General features: G+C 40.1%; 1 protein-coding gene across 1 annotated transcript; it reads left to right on the forward strand.

The window, feature by feature from the left end:
* The first annotated feature begins 1,580 nt into the window (after nt 1-1,580).
* Nucleotides 1,581-8,353, forward strand: AKAP5 (A-kinase anchoring protein 5). The gene is made up of 2 exons (XM_002824838.4): nt 1,581-1,861; nt 4,334-8,353. Exon 2 carries the CDS (start codon nt 4,597-4,599, stop codon nt 5,878-5,880), a length of 1,284 nt encoding a protein of 427 aa, XP_002824884.1. The 5' UTR covers nt 1,581-1,861; nt 4,334-4,596; the 3' UTR covers nt 5,881-8,353.
* The last annotated feature ends 10,402 nt before the right edge of the window (nt 8,354-18,755 follow it).

Genomic DNA, 18,755 nt, shown 5'->3' on the forward strand with positions numbered 1-18,755 from the left:
GGCAAGACCCTGTCTCAAATAAAAATAAAAATAAGACAGCTATTCTACCCTGTCTTCACCTAAATAAGCTCATTTTATTTTTTGCCTGAAACTCTTGCAAACTCTCAGGTCTGCTAGTTTTGAGAAACCTTGGATCTCAATAAGGAATAGTTCTCAATTGCTTATGAGCGTAATAGATTTCTTTTGGCTTAAAGTTCAAAACTGGCAACAAGCAGCGCTAGCAACCCATAGAGAGATACGAAGACCATTTCGATAGACGTTTGCTGAGTGAACAAGGCTGACTGAATTTTTTTTTTTTTTTTATTGAGGCAGGGTCTCACTTTGTTGCCCAGGCTGGCGTGCAGTGGTGCAATAGTGGCTCACAGCAGCCTTGACCTTCTGGGCCCAAGTGATCCTCCCTTCTCAGCCTCCTGAGCTCCTGAGTAACTGGGACCATACGTGCACCACCATGCCCAGTTAATTTTTTAAATTTTTTTTGTCTCCCTATGTTGCCCAGGCTGGTCTCAAACTCTTGGACTCAAGCCATCCTCCTGCCTTGGCCTCCCAAAGTGCTGGGATTACAGGTGTGAGCCACTGCGCCCAGCCCTGAATTCTTAATTACAACTAAACTAGATGCTTATGGATTTTCCTGTTTTACACCTCTTGCCTCTTTTATCTGTAATTTTAAGATCTTGACAGCTTATATTTGGCTTTGCTTTTGTGTCCCAAGAGTTCTTTCCTTGATAAGCCTCTGTGGAAACTACAGAATCTTACAAATATAAAACATTTCCGGAAAAACATAAAAAATGGACACCTGACATTTACACTCCCTAAAAGCGTGATCCTGTTGAAGAAAGGAGATGAACGCAGCTGCTTTTCAGTAGTTCTTCACTTCACCTTACCAGGTTCTTCATCTGGATGCTATGCTGTGGGGGCCAGAGGAGGAGGCTGGGATTGTGATAGATCCTACTAGATTTTACAGCTGGAGCTCCCAGGAATGCCCTCATAGGGAATGTCCTGAAGGGAATCATGGGTAACTTGTAAGCTACCTCAACTTATTTTTGGAACTATGTAAGGTATAAGATGGATGGAGCTGGGTTCCTGTGCCTTTCTCACCTTGTCCGCATAGAGATGCAGCTGCTCCTGCAGGCCAAAGTTCTGCACGAATCACCTCCACCTGCTTTCCACTGGGAGACAAAGGTTTGACAGCCTGTTTGGCGATGAACCACGATGATCTCCTTACACTCAAGCCACTCCTGAGGAAGTAGGGTTTCTTTCTGTTTCCATTTATATATGTAATTTTCGCTTCAAACAAACATTGACCTCGCTATTCTATGCAGTTTTGAATCCTGCTTTTAAAATGCGATGTCTGCCTTGTCTTTAAATATTCTGAGGGGGAGGAGAGGAGATGTGTAATGGGACTGTCTATAATTTGAAACCGGACCTCACTATTTAGCGTCTCAGAAAACGCGGGGTTCCATTGCCCTGGTCCCCCCCGCCTTCCCCCCCGAACCTTCCGGCTGGCTCTCTCGCGGTCCCCGCCTCGGCGCTGATGTGGTCTGGCAGTGGAGATTGGCGCCCGGGCGGAGCACGATGGGCTTCCCCGCGGCAGGCAGGCAGGCTGCTTCTGCAGGTGGGTCCCGGCGCCCGCGCCGCCCCGCGCCTCCCGCTGTCGCCCCGCCCCTGCCCGCCCGCTCCGCTCGCATTGGCGCTGCCAGCTGTCTGTCCCCGCGCGGTGGGGAGGGGGCGCACCCGGCGGCGGGCTCCGCAGAGGGCGCCTTGCTCCGGGTGCGACCGCGGCTCCCTGGAGGCCTGGGCGCCGGGCCCCGCGAGCGCGGCGCCACCTCGGGATTAGTGTTGGCCAAGGACCCCGACGCCCTACGTGAGTAAAGGCAGGGCGGGGAGCCTGCGGGGGAGGAGGGTCGGGGGCAATGTCCGGTCCGCGGACCACAGAGTGGGCAAGAGGTGCCCACTGGACACGGGGGATCCGAGCCCCCTGAGGTGCTGGGAGTAAGAACGCGGGAGGTCGCTTGTCCGCAGGAATCCGCGGCCATGGCGCGACCCTCATCGGGTCTGCCCACCTATCCCCTTCGCCTTACAGCTTGTCTTAGAAGCATGGGTTGCCGGTGGCTTTTTTCCTTCTTTATCCCTCTTTGAGAAATGTGATTTTGGGTTTCTGGCCATTACATTATAATTCTGCAGACAGCTTGAAGCTGGGTTATCTGTTCCACGCCCCCGGCATTTTCCTTTTTGAGTACTTTATCCTGCGCTCTGTCTCCTGCCATAAGGGGCGTCAAGCCAGAATTCGAGATTCCTTCCTCCAGGAGGAAGCTTCGTGGTCCATATCTGGTGCTGGGAAAGATGCATTGCTTTCCTCGGGTAGTGGCTGCTCTTTGCTGCTCAACGGAAAAAGGAAAGGGGGTGTTTTCTGTGACATGAGACTTGCAATTCCCTCAGGAAATAAGCACAGGGACTTTAAGATTTCCTGAGGCAATAAAGCTATCCTTGCTGGTTAAGAGCGAATCATTTGCAGTCTGACATTCTGCAAAGTTTTATTGTCTACAGACTGCATTATTTTCCCTCTTCAGTTAAGTTTCTGTTTGGGTATTCGTTTTATTTCTAGTATGTGAGATGCATTCAAGTGAGCTTCTCAAACGATTGTCTTTGCGCAATCCAGGTTAGTTTCCAATGATAGACTCCTAAACATCTCATTTCAATATTTCTATTATGTGGTAATACAGCCTCTGCTTAACAAAAATGCTCAGGTGCTGAAAACTCACAAGAGGTGAGAAGATTTAAACAGTTATCAGCTGAGGTTCTAGTGCTCACTGAAACATTATAAATGTGAGGAGAAACACTGTCAAATGTTCATATTTTAGTTCCGTCATTGTTCTAGAATGACTTTATCTTTCTGTTAGAGGCATACAGTATGAAACACCCAACCTGAGATAATATTTACTTAGATCATAAACTGATTTTCAGGGTTCCAGTTCCTTCTACAGTTCATAAAATTATGGGTTACCCAAATGAAACTTCAGTGAAGGATTTACATAAAAACAATATAAAGAATGAGTCCCTTTGCTTATTTTAGGGCATCCACCCACTAAAATTCATAGGATCTTGTTAGATAATCACCTCCCATTTCCATTTTTTGGTGCCATCATACCATTCTGAGGATTAAATTTTCAATAAACCTTTATATTATCTAACAGTTTGCCAATTGCAGTTTGCCAACTTATTTTTGGCTTTTAAATTAGTTCCTGAACCAAAAAAATAAAATATAAAGAATTTCAAAAGCTTGGTTTTCAAATAACAAGAACTCAGTCTACTCTTGGTTCAATTATGAGTTGATAAGTGCCTTATGGTTAAATGACAATCAATTTTAAAATTATTTTACTAATGAAATACTGCAGATTAGTATCCCCAAACAATTCATTTCCTGACAAAACTCTTAAAGCCCAGTTTCAGAACATAAGCTTTAAGCAACAAGCAATCTTGTGTTTAATCTGAGCTCTGTTACAGCTCTGCCGTAATCTCAGCCAAATTGCTTCATCTGTACATGGTGATACCACCATCTTTGTAATATTGTGGTGAAGATTAGAGCTATTACTACTCTTACTGACCTCCAACTATGTGCAGATTATGGTGGAAACATGTGATACAGCAGATACAGTACTTAAATGAAAATGTCAAAATTATACAACTAATTTAAGAGTGGGAAATGACAGTAATGCTAAATTTTCCTAAGAATATGTATGAAAAGTAGCACTTCCTTGATGGAACATACATTTTTAGAACAGAAACCTTATGTTATAATGGTAAAACTAGGGAGTCAAAGTCTCTAGTTCTAACTCTGGCTATGACCTTATCTAGCTGCATGGCTTTTGACAAGACAACTGCTCCCCTTTGGAGTTCAGTTTTGTCATCTGGCTGGATTTGAGTAATCTCAATCTCTAAAGTCCTTTGAAGCTTTAAAATTATTTATTGAGTGTGATAAAGATTACATTAGCTTGCTTTTCATCCTGCACTTCATTTTTTGTTCTTGTTGTTTGCTTAACTTGCACTTTAGAGTCATAAGCAATTCACACAGACAACACAACTAAAGAACTGATAATATCAGACTTGCAGGGTAATCCAAAATGAAGTTTCAACAAGGAGGATAAAACAAAATAGAATCACACTGAACTCTTTAATATGGCCAAAGTAAACCCCAATGTTTATTCTCCAGTCATTTCATTAAGTTATTATATGGAAAATATGCCTGGTAGAATCTTATACATTCAGCTGAAATAGTCTCCATAGAAAATAATAGGCTCATTGTGAAATAAAATACCACTTTCTTTTCTCTCATCAGGTTGATCTTTAAATAAAGCAAAAATTTATCCAAAAAAGGGCTTTCATCAAGAAATTACAGTGAGAAATTACAAGCCATAGAGAAACTGGGCATTTCTATACTACAGAAACCACCTAAAACAACTGTATGGAGTAAGATGAAAGGTATGAATATGCCTGGAAGAAATTTTACCTAGTGTGACATTTTTGCCCATCTTTTTGTCACAAAAGGCTGCTAAGGAAGAGAGAATATAGTTTTCTAGAGAATAAGAGTGCAGTGTAAAAATGGAAACCACAGTTTCAGAAATTCATGTAGAAAACAAGGATGAGAAGAGATCAGCAGAAGGTAGTCCTGGGGCTGAAAGGCAGAAGGAAAAGGCATCCATGCTTTGCTTCAAGAGAAGAAAGAAAGCAGCCAAAGCACTGAAGCCCAAAGCTGGCTCTGAAGCTGCTGATGTAGCAAGGAAGTGTCCGCAAGAAGCAGGAGCTTCTGATCAGCCAGAGCCCCAACGGGGGGCCTGGGCCTCACTCAAACATCTTGTAACACGCAGGAAAAGGTCAGAGTCTTCAAAGCAGCAAAAGCCATTGGAGGCTGAAATGCAACCTGCAATAAACGCTGAGGATGCTGATCTTTCTAAGAAAAAGGCAAAATCTAGACTTAAGATTCCCTGCATAAAATTCCCAAGAGGGCCAAAAAGGGGTAATCATTCCAAAATTATAGAAGACTCAGACTGCAGCATCAAAGTCCAGGAAGAAGCTGAAATTTTGGATATACAAACACAGACCCCATTGAATGATCAGGCAACAAAGGCTAAGTCAACCCAGGATCTAAGTGAAGGCATCTCACGGAAAGATGGTGATGAGGTCTGTGAATCAAATGTGAGCAATAGCATAACTTCTGGAGAGAAAGTGATTTCAGTAGAACTTGGATTAGATAATGGGCATTCTGCTATTCCAACGGGAACTCTAATCCTTGAAGAAATTGAAACGATCAAGGAAAAACAAGATGTTCAACCCCAGCAAGCAAGCCCACTTGAAACTTCAGAAACAGACCATCAGCAACCAGTACTTTCTGATGTTCCTCCTTTACCTGCAATCCCAGATCAACAAATTGTGGAAGAAGCCAGTAACAGTATCCTAGAAAGTGCACCAAATGGAAAAGACTATGAAAGTAGAGAGATTGTAGCTGAAGAAACTAAGCCAAAAGATACTGAATTGAGCCAAGAATCAGATTTTAAAGAAAATGGGATCACTGAAGAGAAATCCAAATCAGAAGAAAGCAAAAGAATGGAGCCAATTGCTATTATTATTACAGACACTGAAATCAGTGAATTTGATGTTAAGAAATCTAAAAATGTCCCTAAGCAATTCTTAATTTCAACTGAAAATGAGCAAGTAGGGGTTTTTGCTAATGATAATGGTTTTGAGGATAGAACTTCAGAACAATATGAAACACTCTTAATTGAAACAGCCTCTTCTCTCGTCAAGAATGCTATTCAGTTGTCAATAGAACAGCTGGTTAATGAAATGGCCTCTGATGATAATAAAATAAACAATCTTCTACAGTGACTTACTCTCCAGAGTCATGGCAGAAAAAACAAGCTTAATGAAGAATTCTTTTATACATTTGTGGCATTTCTTACTCAGTAACAAATGAGAGATTTATCATCTCTAGAACTTAAAAGGTACAATTCCAGTGCAGAAAAGTGCTAAAGATTAAGTCAAGTTTATAAAACTCTACCACTGAAATGCAGTCACTTCTGGATTGGAGGAAGTCAGCACAGATTGCAGTGTAAAGTGACATAACATACAGGGAGTTGCTAAAACGGCATATGGAGACTGGAGTGCTTTGGGGGAGGAAGATGTATTTATTGAGCACTTACGCCATAAGCTTTTTAATGACCTCTGATATAACAAAGTCTGGTTTCCTTTTGATAATTCAGCTCTGTGTATAGGCTAACATCACATTGAGTTTTTAAAAACTTATTTTTTACAGTGCACATATATGTTGTTTAAAATGGTGAATAAGGTGAGCTACTTTTGTGAATGTGATTTGTAATTGTTACATTCCTAAGCAGTAGGCTTAACTCAAAAAATACATTGCGTTTTCCCAATTTCAGCAGATAGTGTGCAGAATATGCATATTGAAATTAAACGTGAGAGGTTTTCTAGTCTTAAGTCACTTATAAGCGCTATTTGGCCAGGCGCGGTGGTTCACGCCTATAATCCCAGCACTTTGGGAGGCCAAGGCGGGTGGATCAGCTAAGGTCAGGAGTTCGAGACCAGCCTGGCCAATGTGGTGGAACCCCATCTCTACTGAAAATACAAAAATTAGCCGGGCGTGGTGGTGCACGCCTGTAATCCCAGCTACTTGGGAGGCTGAGGCAGGAGAATTGCTTGAGCCCGAGAGGTGGAGGTTGCAGGGAGCCAAGATTGCACCACTACACTCCAGTCTGGGCAACAGAGCGAGACTCCGTCTCAAAAAAAAAAAAAGGAGAACCATTCACAAATCCTTCAATCAGGCAAATTGTTACTGAGTGCAAAAGTGTAGAAACAGGGAGTGGGTTTTTCCCCCGCTCTTCTTTCTGCCTCAACAGATCTGTATATATCCATTTCTGCATGGATTTATCTGTGAAAAGTTAAAAAATGAAACAGCAAAAACAAAACAAGGGGAATATTATTCTTCATCCAGGAGAAGGGAAAATTCCCAAGTAAATTATCACAAATAATATAGGATTCATCTTGCAGAATTACTTCTTTAAGAGCCATATTCATCAACTTCTCTCCAAAGAGGGGAGAGTAGATTCAAAGCCAGCCTGGTAGTAATGGTCCTGGAAAATCCTAATAATCTAGTGCAAATATTTATTCTCGGCCAATAATGAGCCATGAATGTGGGTGAATAGAAAGTGAAAAGTTCTTGCTAAAGCACATTATAATTTAAATGTCAGTATTCCTTCATGTCTGTGTGTTGAGAGACCAGTAAAAAGCATTTTACATGAATACTGAAAGTTAACTTTTTCATCACTATTTTCTTTTTTTTTTTTTTTTTTTTTGAGACGGAGTCTCACTCTGCCGCCCAGGCTGGAGTGCAGTGGTGCGATCTCGGCTCACTGCAAGCTCCACCTCCCGGGTTCACACCATTCTTCTGCCTCAGCCTCTCAAGTAGCTGGGACTACAGGCGCCCACTACAAGGCTCGGCTAATTTTTTGTATTTTTAGTAGAGATGGGGTTTCACCGTGTTAGCCAGGATGGTCTTGATCTCCTGACCTCGTGATCCTCCCGCCTTGGCCTCCTAAAGTGCTGGAATTACAGGCTTAAGCCACCGCGCCCGGCCTTCATCACTATTTTCAATCCAGATATACTTTACAAAAACGAGAAGGGCTTATTTGCATTTTTATTTACATATTGAAAGGGAAGCATCTGATCTCATCAATGATTGCCATAATTTTTGAACAAGTAATCCTATTTCAATCTTTCCTTGTGTGAAATGGCCATAATACCACAATGCACTTCCCTACCTCACAGGTTAGGATTCAAAGTGTGTATTCCCCCATTGTGTAAATTGAGTGATTGTGTTACTACTTGAAACAGATGAAGTAATAAAGATGAAGTATGAGATGTAAGGTATTTGTTCAAGAGCTCCACTTGGAGGAAATAATGCATATTAGATTATTTTAAGTGATCTGGGTGAATTCTTGCATTGTGTATGGATTGCATATAGAAAGTATTTGCTACTTTGTCCTACAAAATCATCTTCATTTCTTTCTGTAAATACATATTGAGACCTCTAACAAAAGAAACTAATCTGACTTTGAAATTGAACCAAATCATGGATATTATTAGCAAGATTCTTTGCTGAAGTGCAAAAATATTTCCCCCAGATTTTCCTACCTTCACGCTTATAATCTGGGGAGGAGGGTGGAAATCCTTAGCAAGATGAAAAGTGTAATTCAAAACACATGACCCAAGAAGTCAATTTCTTTTAATTGTACAACTTTTAAACATTAAAAAAAAAAAAAAGACGAGTCATCTTCTCTGAAAACACTCTTTAACTCACTATATGTGGTGCTAATGGACTTGGACAGCTACCAGCTATCATATTTAAAAGTGAACAATTTTAAAAACCTGACTAAGGTTGGTGCATTTTACACTGTATTGAAGAATCCTGCCCTCATTTACTGCAAGGATGCCTCCAAGCCAATACACTTGCATTGTAAATGTTTAGTAATCTCAAGAACAAGCAAAAAGTGTAGTACTTACCAGTTATTATAAATATTTTGGGGGATTTTAAAAAAAAACAGATAAATGGTAAATATGTGTAATGAATTTTTTGGTTAAGAAAGTAAAATTTTATCTAATACTAAGTTTTTACTTTTTTCACTGGTTTGATATATATTTTTGGTTAGAATGTACTCATTGTTTTTATGATGAGATGTATATTTTACTTGCATTCATTCTTAAGTGGTTTCTGTTTTTCTATTGAGAATATCTGTTGAAATAAGTAAGATTTCAGTTAGAAAAAGGAATTCAGAAATTAACTGGTCTCAATCTGCTACATGGCCAAATCCTATTACAGTGAATTCTAAGGTGATTCAAATTGTTTTATTGTTATAGAAATATGCAGAAATCAGATGGCTTCAAAGTCATAAAATATTTTTCTTGTAATAGTATTTAAGCAATTCGACCTTATATGCAAACATTAAGTGAATATAAATAGGTTCTGGCTCAATTCATGTCCATTTAACGACATTAAAATAATATTAGGAACACCACATGAATTTTCGTTTACATTTGCTGTGGTATAAATTCTGCTTTTAATGAATGTTTATTTATTTATTAGCCAAAATTCAGTTTCTCTTTGAACCCAGAATTTTGCAAGGCTGGGGGTTGGGGAGGGGGATTATTGGCTACTTGTTAACTTTTTCAGCATATTGTCATTCCTCTTTTAAGACTCAAATATTATTCACTTTGCTTCTTACAACCCAGAGAATGTGAAAATTCTCCTCTATTTTATGTAGCACTATTCACTTAACATTTTTTCAAAGCACTTTATAGGATATAAAAATAGTACCTGGTAACATTTAAGTAAAGGCAGCAGAAAACAAAAGAACTTTCAAACAGAAATTATGTTCCCTGCCACCTCCTTCACCTCAAAGAATAATAAGCATGTGGCACAAATGGAGTTGTTCAGAAAAGCTGTCTGCATAATTTTCCTTCAAGGTAATGTATTTGACAGCATGAAGTTTGTGATGATCTTACTTGGTCTACTACTTAGCGGAGTCTTAGAATCTCCTTTATTTACTTCTGAGAGATTGTTATTTCACCAGTGTATGTGAACAGACTTGCTAAAGGCATTAAAGATATGGATCATGGAGGCACCAAATTTGGCTTCTGTATGCAATCCAGCATTAACTTCATCCATAAATTTCTAACTTCAAGTTGCCTTATTTTTTATAGTTAAGAATGTTTTTAGAGGTTTACAACAGAATTTTAAAAATAATTGTTAGGCTTTAGAATCCCACTGTTTGAAAAGATCCTTTTAATGTCAACTTTATTGAAATATGTAGTCTACTTTCTAATTTCATCTGATACTCAATATAGCAGGGTTTGATTTTTCTGCCTGCCATTTGTGCATTTAAAAAAAATCCTCACTTAAGATTTAGAGTTCTTTAGGTTCAAATTCCTATGATGTTTTATTGGGTAACATGAACTCTCTTACGCATAATTCAAAATTTCAATCCATGGTATATTTTATGGTACATTTTTGAAAAGAAAATTTGTAATGCTCCTTAGTTACAAAAATTAGAAGGAAGCTACATAAAACTCAGGTGTCCTAATTAAATTCAATTTAATTCAACACACGTATTAGGCATAACTCATACCTAACACTATTTGATAAGGGGGACAGGCTCCCTGCCATCCAAGAGTTCAACCTAGGGAGCAGTGACAACAGAAACCGGGTAGGGTTAAGGCAAAGAAGCCATGGATAATGCTGCAACATGAGTGGCACAGAGGGGAGTATACAGAGAGAGCAATTAATTTTGGTGTGGGGAAGGTGGTGATATGAATACAGCATCAGTTTGAAAGTGTTCCGTTTTTAAATAAACAGTATGCTTATTTTGATTTGTGACTAGGTGTAGAAAAAAGCCTGCATAGTGTTACATATTTATAGTAGTTCTTTGTAAAAATGTTAAGTGGATGAGCTATTATGAAAGTAAAAGTTTCATTTTTTTCTCATTAAAATTAGTATTAAATTACTGTGGATCAGATGATAATATTAAATAATACTCTGTAGAAAAAAGGTTTCAAGTTTAATTTATGTACTGATTATTAATACAGAATAAATGTTATATTGACTCATGTTTATTCAGATCTTTTAAAAGAACTGTGGGCAAACTATGTTCATTTCCTATAACTATAAAGATCACATTGATGGAACTACTGAGTTCGCACTACCAAAAGTTCTACTCTGCTAATTGGGAATTGGACAGAGATTTTACAACAACACTCCTAAAACAGTCCTTCAGCAAGAGAAATATAAACACCTACAATGTTGAACTAATTCAGCCAAAAGGGCAGTTCTGAATTTGATGACATTTGTGAATTTGACAAAAGCACACTGTTTTCATCTCTTGATATACTCATTATTTTCTGCATTAACCTATGAATTGTTAATAATCTTTATGATTTTTCAAATGACTAATCAATGTGAAAATGCTAGAATTATTCAGATGGTACGTACTAAAGGTGGGTGTTTAAAAAGTTCTGTGTTTACTAAGGCACTGATTTCATTTTGGTAATGTTAACACTCTATCTTTTCGTAACCACAGCCCAATGATAACAATCAGGCTCTAGGAAGGACTGTACTTTCCAAATCTTGGGACCAGTTTAAAACTTGATAGTACCTTAAAAGTCCTAAAACGAATCTGGCTTCAAAGCAAAATGTCTTCTTAATGTACAAACAAACACTGTAATAGCGTAGCTAATATTTCACATTTTGCAGGATTTTTAAAAGTTTTATGGCCGGACGCGGTGGCTCACACCTGTAATCCCAGCACTTTGGGAGGCCGAGGCGGGCGGATCACAAGGTCAGGAGATCCAGACCATCCTGGCTAACATGGTGAAACCCCGTCTCTACTAAAAATACAAAAAATCAGCTGGGCATGGTGGCGGGCACCTGTAGTCCCAGCTACTGGGGAGGCTGAGGCAGGAGAATGGCGTGAACCCGGGAGGCGGAGCTTGCAGTGAGCCGAGATCATGCCACGGCACTCCAGCCTGGGCGACAAAGCGAGACTGTGTCTCAAAAAAAAAAGTTTTATTAAATCTCTTCTTGGTTTAAAAAAAAAAAAAAAAGAAGATACACTACACTTCACTGAAGTTGTCCTCACAGGCAATTCTGCCAATCCCTTTTTAGACCTACCTTTAATGCTGATGTCTGGAGTCCCCAACCCTTTTGTGAATACCTACTTTTCTTTCTTTCTTCCTTCCTGAAAGCTTAAGCTTACTGAGGGTTAAGTTCCCGAGCTTAGGAAAGAGAGTATGCGTGTTTGTGCACTACACATTCACAGAAAATCCTCTGCAAAACTAGGTGTGGGCACAATGAGCAGTGAAGGGAAACCTAGGTGAGGAGAGGATGGTGTGGCGCCAAGTCTGGGAAACTCCCAGCCTTAAAATTGTCTCCGTAAACTCCAGCCTATCATAACAATGGGAGCAGTGTCCAGCAGTTTCAGGACATTAGCAAGACTAGGTGCACTTTCCCCACCACTTGCTTTGTGGTGAAACTCAAAAAGAACTTTTGGCCTTGATCTGACAGTGCTACTATGGGAGAAGGATTATACACTTTTCACAGCAGTACTTGTGGTCTTAGGACCCAGGCCTTCCATTTCTGCACTCCTGGGAGATAGGGAGCACAAGGTGACACCAAAGCAGATGCAGTCATTTCTACACTTGTACTCAAACCTTTTATTCCCAAATCCCTACTCTGACAGGTCACAGAAGGTCTGCTCAGTATGGCTACAAGTGGGTTTCTGTACAACATCTGTGATGAAATCACCATCACAATGCAGCTTCAGGCATGCATGTGCTGCTAATCAAATATACATAAATTACAACGCAAACGTTCCATATGGAATGGCCATTTGCAGCATAAGAACTTTAGAATATCACTTCTGTTTAAACAGGTCTTCCAAAACTAGAGTATTTCTGTTTTCGTTTTTGTTTTTTTTTTGAGACGAAGTCTCGTTCTGTTGGCCAGGCTGGAGTGCAGTGGAGTGATCTCGGCTCACTGCAACCTCCACATCCCAGGTTCAAGCTATTCTCTTGCCTCAGCCTGCCAAGTAGCTGAGATTACAGGCGCCCGCCAATATGCCCGGCTAATTTTTTTCTCTTTTTAGGAGAGACAGGGTTTCACCATGTTGGCCAGACTGGTCTCAAACACCTGACCTTGTGATTCGCTCGCTTCAGCCTCCCAAAGTGCTGGGATTACAGGCGTGAGCCACCGCGCCCAGCTCAAAACTAGAGTATTTCTATCCTCCTGACAGAATGACTAAGTTAGAACTGCCTTGTACTCTATATGGCTGAGATGCAGAAAATGCCAAAACAATTGGTCACGACTCAATTCAGGTAAAAAAAAGTCAACCTCAGTTTTTGATCTTTTATCCAAATGTACCCTAAATAGATTTATCAGTAATTGTCCTGATTTCAGGGTGAATTTGTTTAGAATTCTTTAAAAAACCCTCAGTATCTGGCTGTTGTGTTTTTCCTGAAGGATTAACAGTGAATAATGATAATCATTAGGATTCATCAAACTCTAAGACTTATATTTTTCTGAGTGGTATGAATCTTTTTCTCAGTAAGGTATAATTTACATACAGCAAAATCCACCCTTTTAATACAAGTTCTATCAATTTTGACCAAGACATTAGTTGTGTCACCTAGGGGTAATTTTAAATCTTATTCTGATTTCTATACCACTTGTATATCTTAGTTTAATCCTGACTATATCAGTGAAAACTGCTACTTGCTGCAGAAGTTCAAAATAAGGGCTTCTTAAACCCAATGTTTAAACCAGGATAAGGAAAGGCAAGGCTGTCATGCACAGCTGTGCCACTGGCACAGCACAACTCTGGGAGAAGCCTTCATTCAATTGAGGCACCCCCTAGCACTGTGTTGTGCATTGTCTGCATGGCCATCATGGTGGCTCTGAGCGTAGCCACCAGTTTGAGAGAGCAGCAAAACTGTGGTATGTTAATAGGAAAATAGGAGATATTTAAGATTTTAAAAAAAGGACTCTTCCCTTTATATGTCTTTCCTCATAGACTTTAAAATATTGTGATAGAGGGGACAGAAACCACTGAGCTCACACCACCAGACAGCACACATGTGAAAAAAGAGCAATGTTGGGAAATGAGAAGTGGTCAGCTAGGAATACTGTTGAGATTCACTCCCCTCGAATCTTTGATCTGCATTTTAAAACCTCTTCCCTTGCCTTTGCAAATGTGTTTTCACCTTCAAAAAGTAATAGGTGTGACTTCACTTTCTACAGAACCACTCCAGGTTCTTCAGGTTTTCCTCCCTATATGGTAGTTACCATAAATGCCAGTTCAAAAAAATTTTTTTTAATTACCTGCATATGGTTTGGACTAAGTTTCACATGGCTTCCACTAGAGAAGAAACGTGGCAGTGCTAAATGCACAAGATCCCATTCCTCAAAGGCCTGCTGGATGCACACAAATCTGACACGGAACCTCCTGAAACTTGTTAATAACACAGACCAGACAAGAGATGACGACCACAGTGGGTGAGAGCCATCTTCTCCAGCCTCCCTCCTGGCACAAGCCTCTCCTGTTTCCAGGACAGTGGGGACACACCAGTTGTACAGAGAATCTCTCTTGGAGGACTGTCATTCCTTCAGACGTTTGACATGAAAGGACACCATGGTGTTCCAGTAGCTTAACACTTTATTATTTTGATACAATATCACCAAATTGTTTCAATGAAAAACGTTTCAAACTTTTATAAACAGTGGAAGAGAATGTATCTGAGGGAGAGTGGGCTCATTTTCCAAGTTGGCTTATCAGCTGTAAAATAAACTTAGGAGAAGCAACTGGTGATTAGGTACAAAGTCCTAGGATGATGAGAATATTGTAATCAGAAATGAAGGGGGAGGCAGGCTGTATTCACTTAGTATTGGAAGGTGAGAAGAGTTGAAGGTAAGAAAACTCTTAACTTATTCAGAATGGAATGGGTTGGAAAGTATGAGAGAAGAAAGTCAGTTGCTGAACCACCGTTGGAAAAGAAAGTAAATTTCAGTAGTAACATACTGGCCTACCTCACAGATTGTGGATGTACAAAAAATGAACAAAAGGCAAGAAAGAAGCAAGGGAGCGTATTTACTCAAATGTCCTTCAATCTATGTCTTGACCAGGCAGAACACCAAAAACTGAGTGTGATGCCTGATTAAAAGAGCCCAAATTCCAAGGCCTCACAGTTAATGACTTGGAAAAATCTTCAGAAATGCTCAATGTATCACAATAATGTGATATTTTAAAAAGTTATCTGCTGAGATATGTACATGTAAATCAGAGGCATCTTGATTAAAGAGGGATGTCAAGATATTGCAGTACCTTATGAAATTTTAAGAAAATTCTCATTAGTCTTGACTCTATAAAGCATGATCTAAAAGTAGCTAAGCCCTAAATAATATTTACTATTAATAGTAATGCTGAATTCAAGTATAATAAACATTTTTTTAAAGGTACACTGGTGCCACCTTTTGGCCAGATTAAAAGTTTACAGAAATTATAACCTACAATCTCAATTTCATGAAGAGACCTCTTTGGGGAGACAATTACTTAGTTCAAACATTATATGAATAGATTCAAAACTGTCTTGCTGATTAATACATCTCTGATTTTTAATAATCACATTTTTTCCTTTTATTTTTAATAATCACATTTTCATCTTTTAAAAGCTGGGATCAAGGATAATACAAATAGAATTTAATTCTGAACACATCTCATACTCCAATACTTGATCTAAACATGACTAGAATAGAAATCCCCCAAACTGGGCTTCTTTGTATTCTTTTATTCCTGACAACCATCACAAAACTTACTTTAAGGTCTTAGAAGGGTTGGTCAACCTCAGCTCTAATGACATTTTGAGGTACATATTCTGTATTGCGGGAGGCTGTCCTCTGCACTGAGATGTTTAGCAGCATCCCTGGACTCCACCTACTAGATGCCAGCAGCAGCCTCCCTCATTGCCCACCCAACTGTGACAACCAAAAACATCTCCACATCGTCAAATGTCTCTATGGGGGGGGATAGCCGTGTGTAATATTTAATTTTATGTGTCCAAATGACTGGGCCATGGGATGCCCCAATAGTTAGTCAAACATTATTCTGGGTGTGTCCGTGAGGGTGTTCTGGAGGGAGATAAAATCTGAATCAGTAGACTGAGTAAAGATCACCCTCCCTGATGTGGGTGGCTCTCATTCCATCAGTTGACGGCCAGGATAGAATAAAAAAAGAGACTTTCTCTGGCCTGACTGCTTGAGCTGCAATTATCGGTCTTTTCCTCCCTTTGGACTCAAATGGAAACATCAGCTCTTCTTGAGTTTCAAGCCTGACAGCTTTTGGACTGGAACTTATGCCATAAGCTCTCCTGGTTCTCAGGTCTTCAAATTCAGACTGGAACATCACTGACTCCCCAGCCTCTCAGCCTCCCAACTGCAGATCTTGGGACTTCTCAGCCTCCATAATTGCATGAACCTATTCCTTATAATCAATCAATCTCTTTCTCTCTCTCAGTTCTACCTGTTGTTTCTTTCTTTTTCTGGAGAATCCTGACTAATATACCTCGGTTGAGAACTACTATTGTGGATCATGTTACTGGGGGCAAAAGGCGATACAGTAGACTGTAAATAGAGAAGAAAGAAGCAGCTGGGCGCGGTGGCTCACGCCTGTAATCCCAGCACTTTGGGAGGCTGAGGCAGGTGAATCACAAGGTCAGGAATTCGAGACCAGCCTGGCCAACATGGTGAAACCCTCTCTCTACTAAAAATACAAAAAATTAGCCGAGCGTAGTGGCAGGCACCTGTGATCTCAGCTACTTGGGAGGCTGAGGCAGAATAGCTTGAACCTGGGATGTGGAGGTTGCAGTGAGCCAAGATCACTCCACTGTACTCCAGCCTGGGCAACACAGCGAGACTCCGTCTCAAAAAAAAGAAAAAAAAAAAAAAAGAAGCAAAGCAAGAAACTTCTGGGAAATGACGAGATACTACCTTTCTTTCCAGAGACAGCAGTTGGAAAGCATTTGATTAGGACGTCAATTTTCTATTAACACAGATTATGGTTGGTAAGAATTAGGCCCACGAATGCATTTTTGCATCACACCTCCAAAATGTTACCCAGTACAAAGACTACTTGCCTCAACACTAGGAACACAACATTTGGCAAACACTGATGTAAAATAAGAACACATTCTATAAGCTAAGCTAATAAACTTGTTTTTGATTAAGTCATTAATTTGTCTTGATAAAGTATATGAAATTCATTGTTTCCTGCTCTGTCGCCAGGCTGGAGTGCAGTGGCACAATCTCAGCTCACTGCAACCTCCACCTCCCGGGTTCAAGCAATTCCCCTGCCTCAGCCTCCCTAGTAGCTGGGACTACAGACACGCGCCACCACACCCAGCTAACTTTTTGTATTTTACTAGAGACAGGGTTTCACCATGTTGTCCAGGATGGTCTCCATCTCCTGACCTCATGATCCGCCCACCTTGGCCTCCCAAAGTGCTGGGATTACAGGCGTGAGCCACCACACCCTGCCTTTTTTTTTTTTTGTGACGGAGTCTCACTCTGTCGCCCAGGCTGGAGTGCAATGGCGCGATCTCGGCTCACTGCAACCTCCACCTCCTGGGTTCAAATGATTCTCCTGTCTCAGCCTCCCAAGTAGCTGGGACTACAGACTCGCACCACCACACCTGGCTTATTTTTGTATTTTTAGTAGAGACAGGTTTTCGCCATGTTAGCCAGGCTGATCTTGAACTCCTGACCTCTAGTGATCCGCCCACCTCGACCTCCCAAAGTGCTGGGATTACAGGCGTGAGCCACCGCCCCTGGCCAAAATTTTTGGCAGAGATGAGGTCTCACTATATTGCCCAGGCTGGTCTTGGACTCCTGGGCCTTGGCCTCCCAAAGTGCTGGGATTACAGGCATGAGCCACCATGCCCGGCTGATACACAACTTTCTAAAAGAATGTTTCTGAAGCAAATTCACAGTACATTAGGTGGATGAGTTTAGCCACACAATGTATTATTGATTTTGGTCTCCTGTATTTGCTATGTGTTACATGTACTTTGAAGATTTTTCAGTGGGTCTTTTTTATTGAACAAGTTTTTATAATCTAAGTTTATTTTAAAGTATAAGTTTGTATTTGATCCATTCTGACTAAATGACTTTATTTAGTACAAAATAGAGGAGCTGATGACAGTTAATGTCAATTGCACCAGAGCAATACTTAACTAATTAATCAACTGCAGTACAAATACATACTGAAGCACAATGAATTCTTCCAGGTCTTCAAGACAAAAATCACAGTTTGTAATTCCTTGTATTTAAGACATCCAGGTTTGGGATTGTGTAATCTCACCAGTTTTCAAAATGTCCAACCATACAAACACAGAAGTACAGCAGACAGAAATCATTTACAGACTTCACTCTTAAGAAATTAAAATTAATAATTTAAGTGCCACAGATCTATATGTAGTTCAAAACATATAAAGACACAAATTACATTATGAAAATTCTTCGCATGGCCCATTTTTACATCAATTGCTACAAAAAATGGACACTTATCAAGTATCTGACTCACAACATCAAGAATGTGCCTGTACAAATAAATGTTAATGAAATTACACATTTTTCACACTATCTTTTTCCAAGATTAATATGTATTTCCTTCAGTTTTCAGTGAAGACTTTTCTAATAATACTGTTATTACCTTCACCCCATTTCCTGTCCGTCCTCATCTACTATTTGGATCACCTACATCAAAGAAATAAAAATGGGCTAGGCCCAGTGGCCCATACCTGTAATCCCAGCACTTTGGGAGGCTGAGGTAGGCAGATCACAAGGTTAGGAGTTCGAAACCAGCCTGGCCAACGTGGTGAAACCCCATCTCTATTAAAAATACAAAAATTAGCTGGGTGTGGTGGTGCATGCCTATAGTTCCAGCTACTCGGGAGGCTGAGGAAGAAGAATCACTTGAACCTGGGAGGCGGAGGTTGCAGTGAGCTGAGATCACACCACTGCACTCCAGTCTAGGCAACAGAGCGAGACTCTGTCTCAAAAAAAAAAAAAAAAAAAAAAAAAAAGGTATTTCTGTATTGTTTTTGTTCCTTTTCCTTTGTGTAAACAATATATTTGGGAGAACTTTCAA

This window comes from Pongo abelii, chromosome 15 (assembly GCF_028885655.2).
Source record: "Pongo abelii isolate AG06213 chromosome 15, NHGRI_mPonAbe1-v2.0_pri, whole genome shotgun sequence".
In the NCBI taxonomy this organism is placed as follows: Eukaryota; Metazoa; Chordata; class Mammalia; order Primates; family Hominidae; genus Pongo; species Pongo abelii.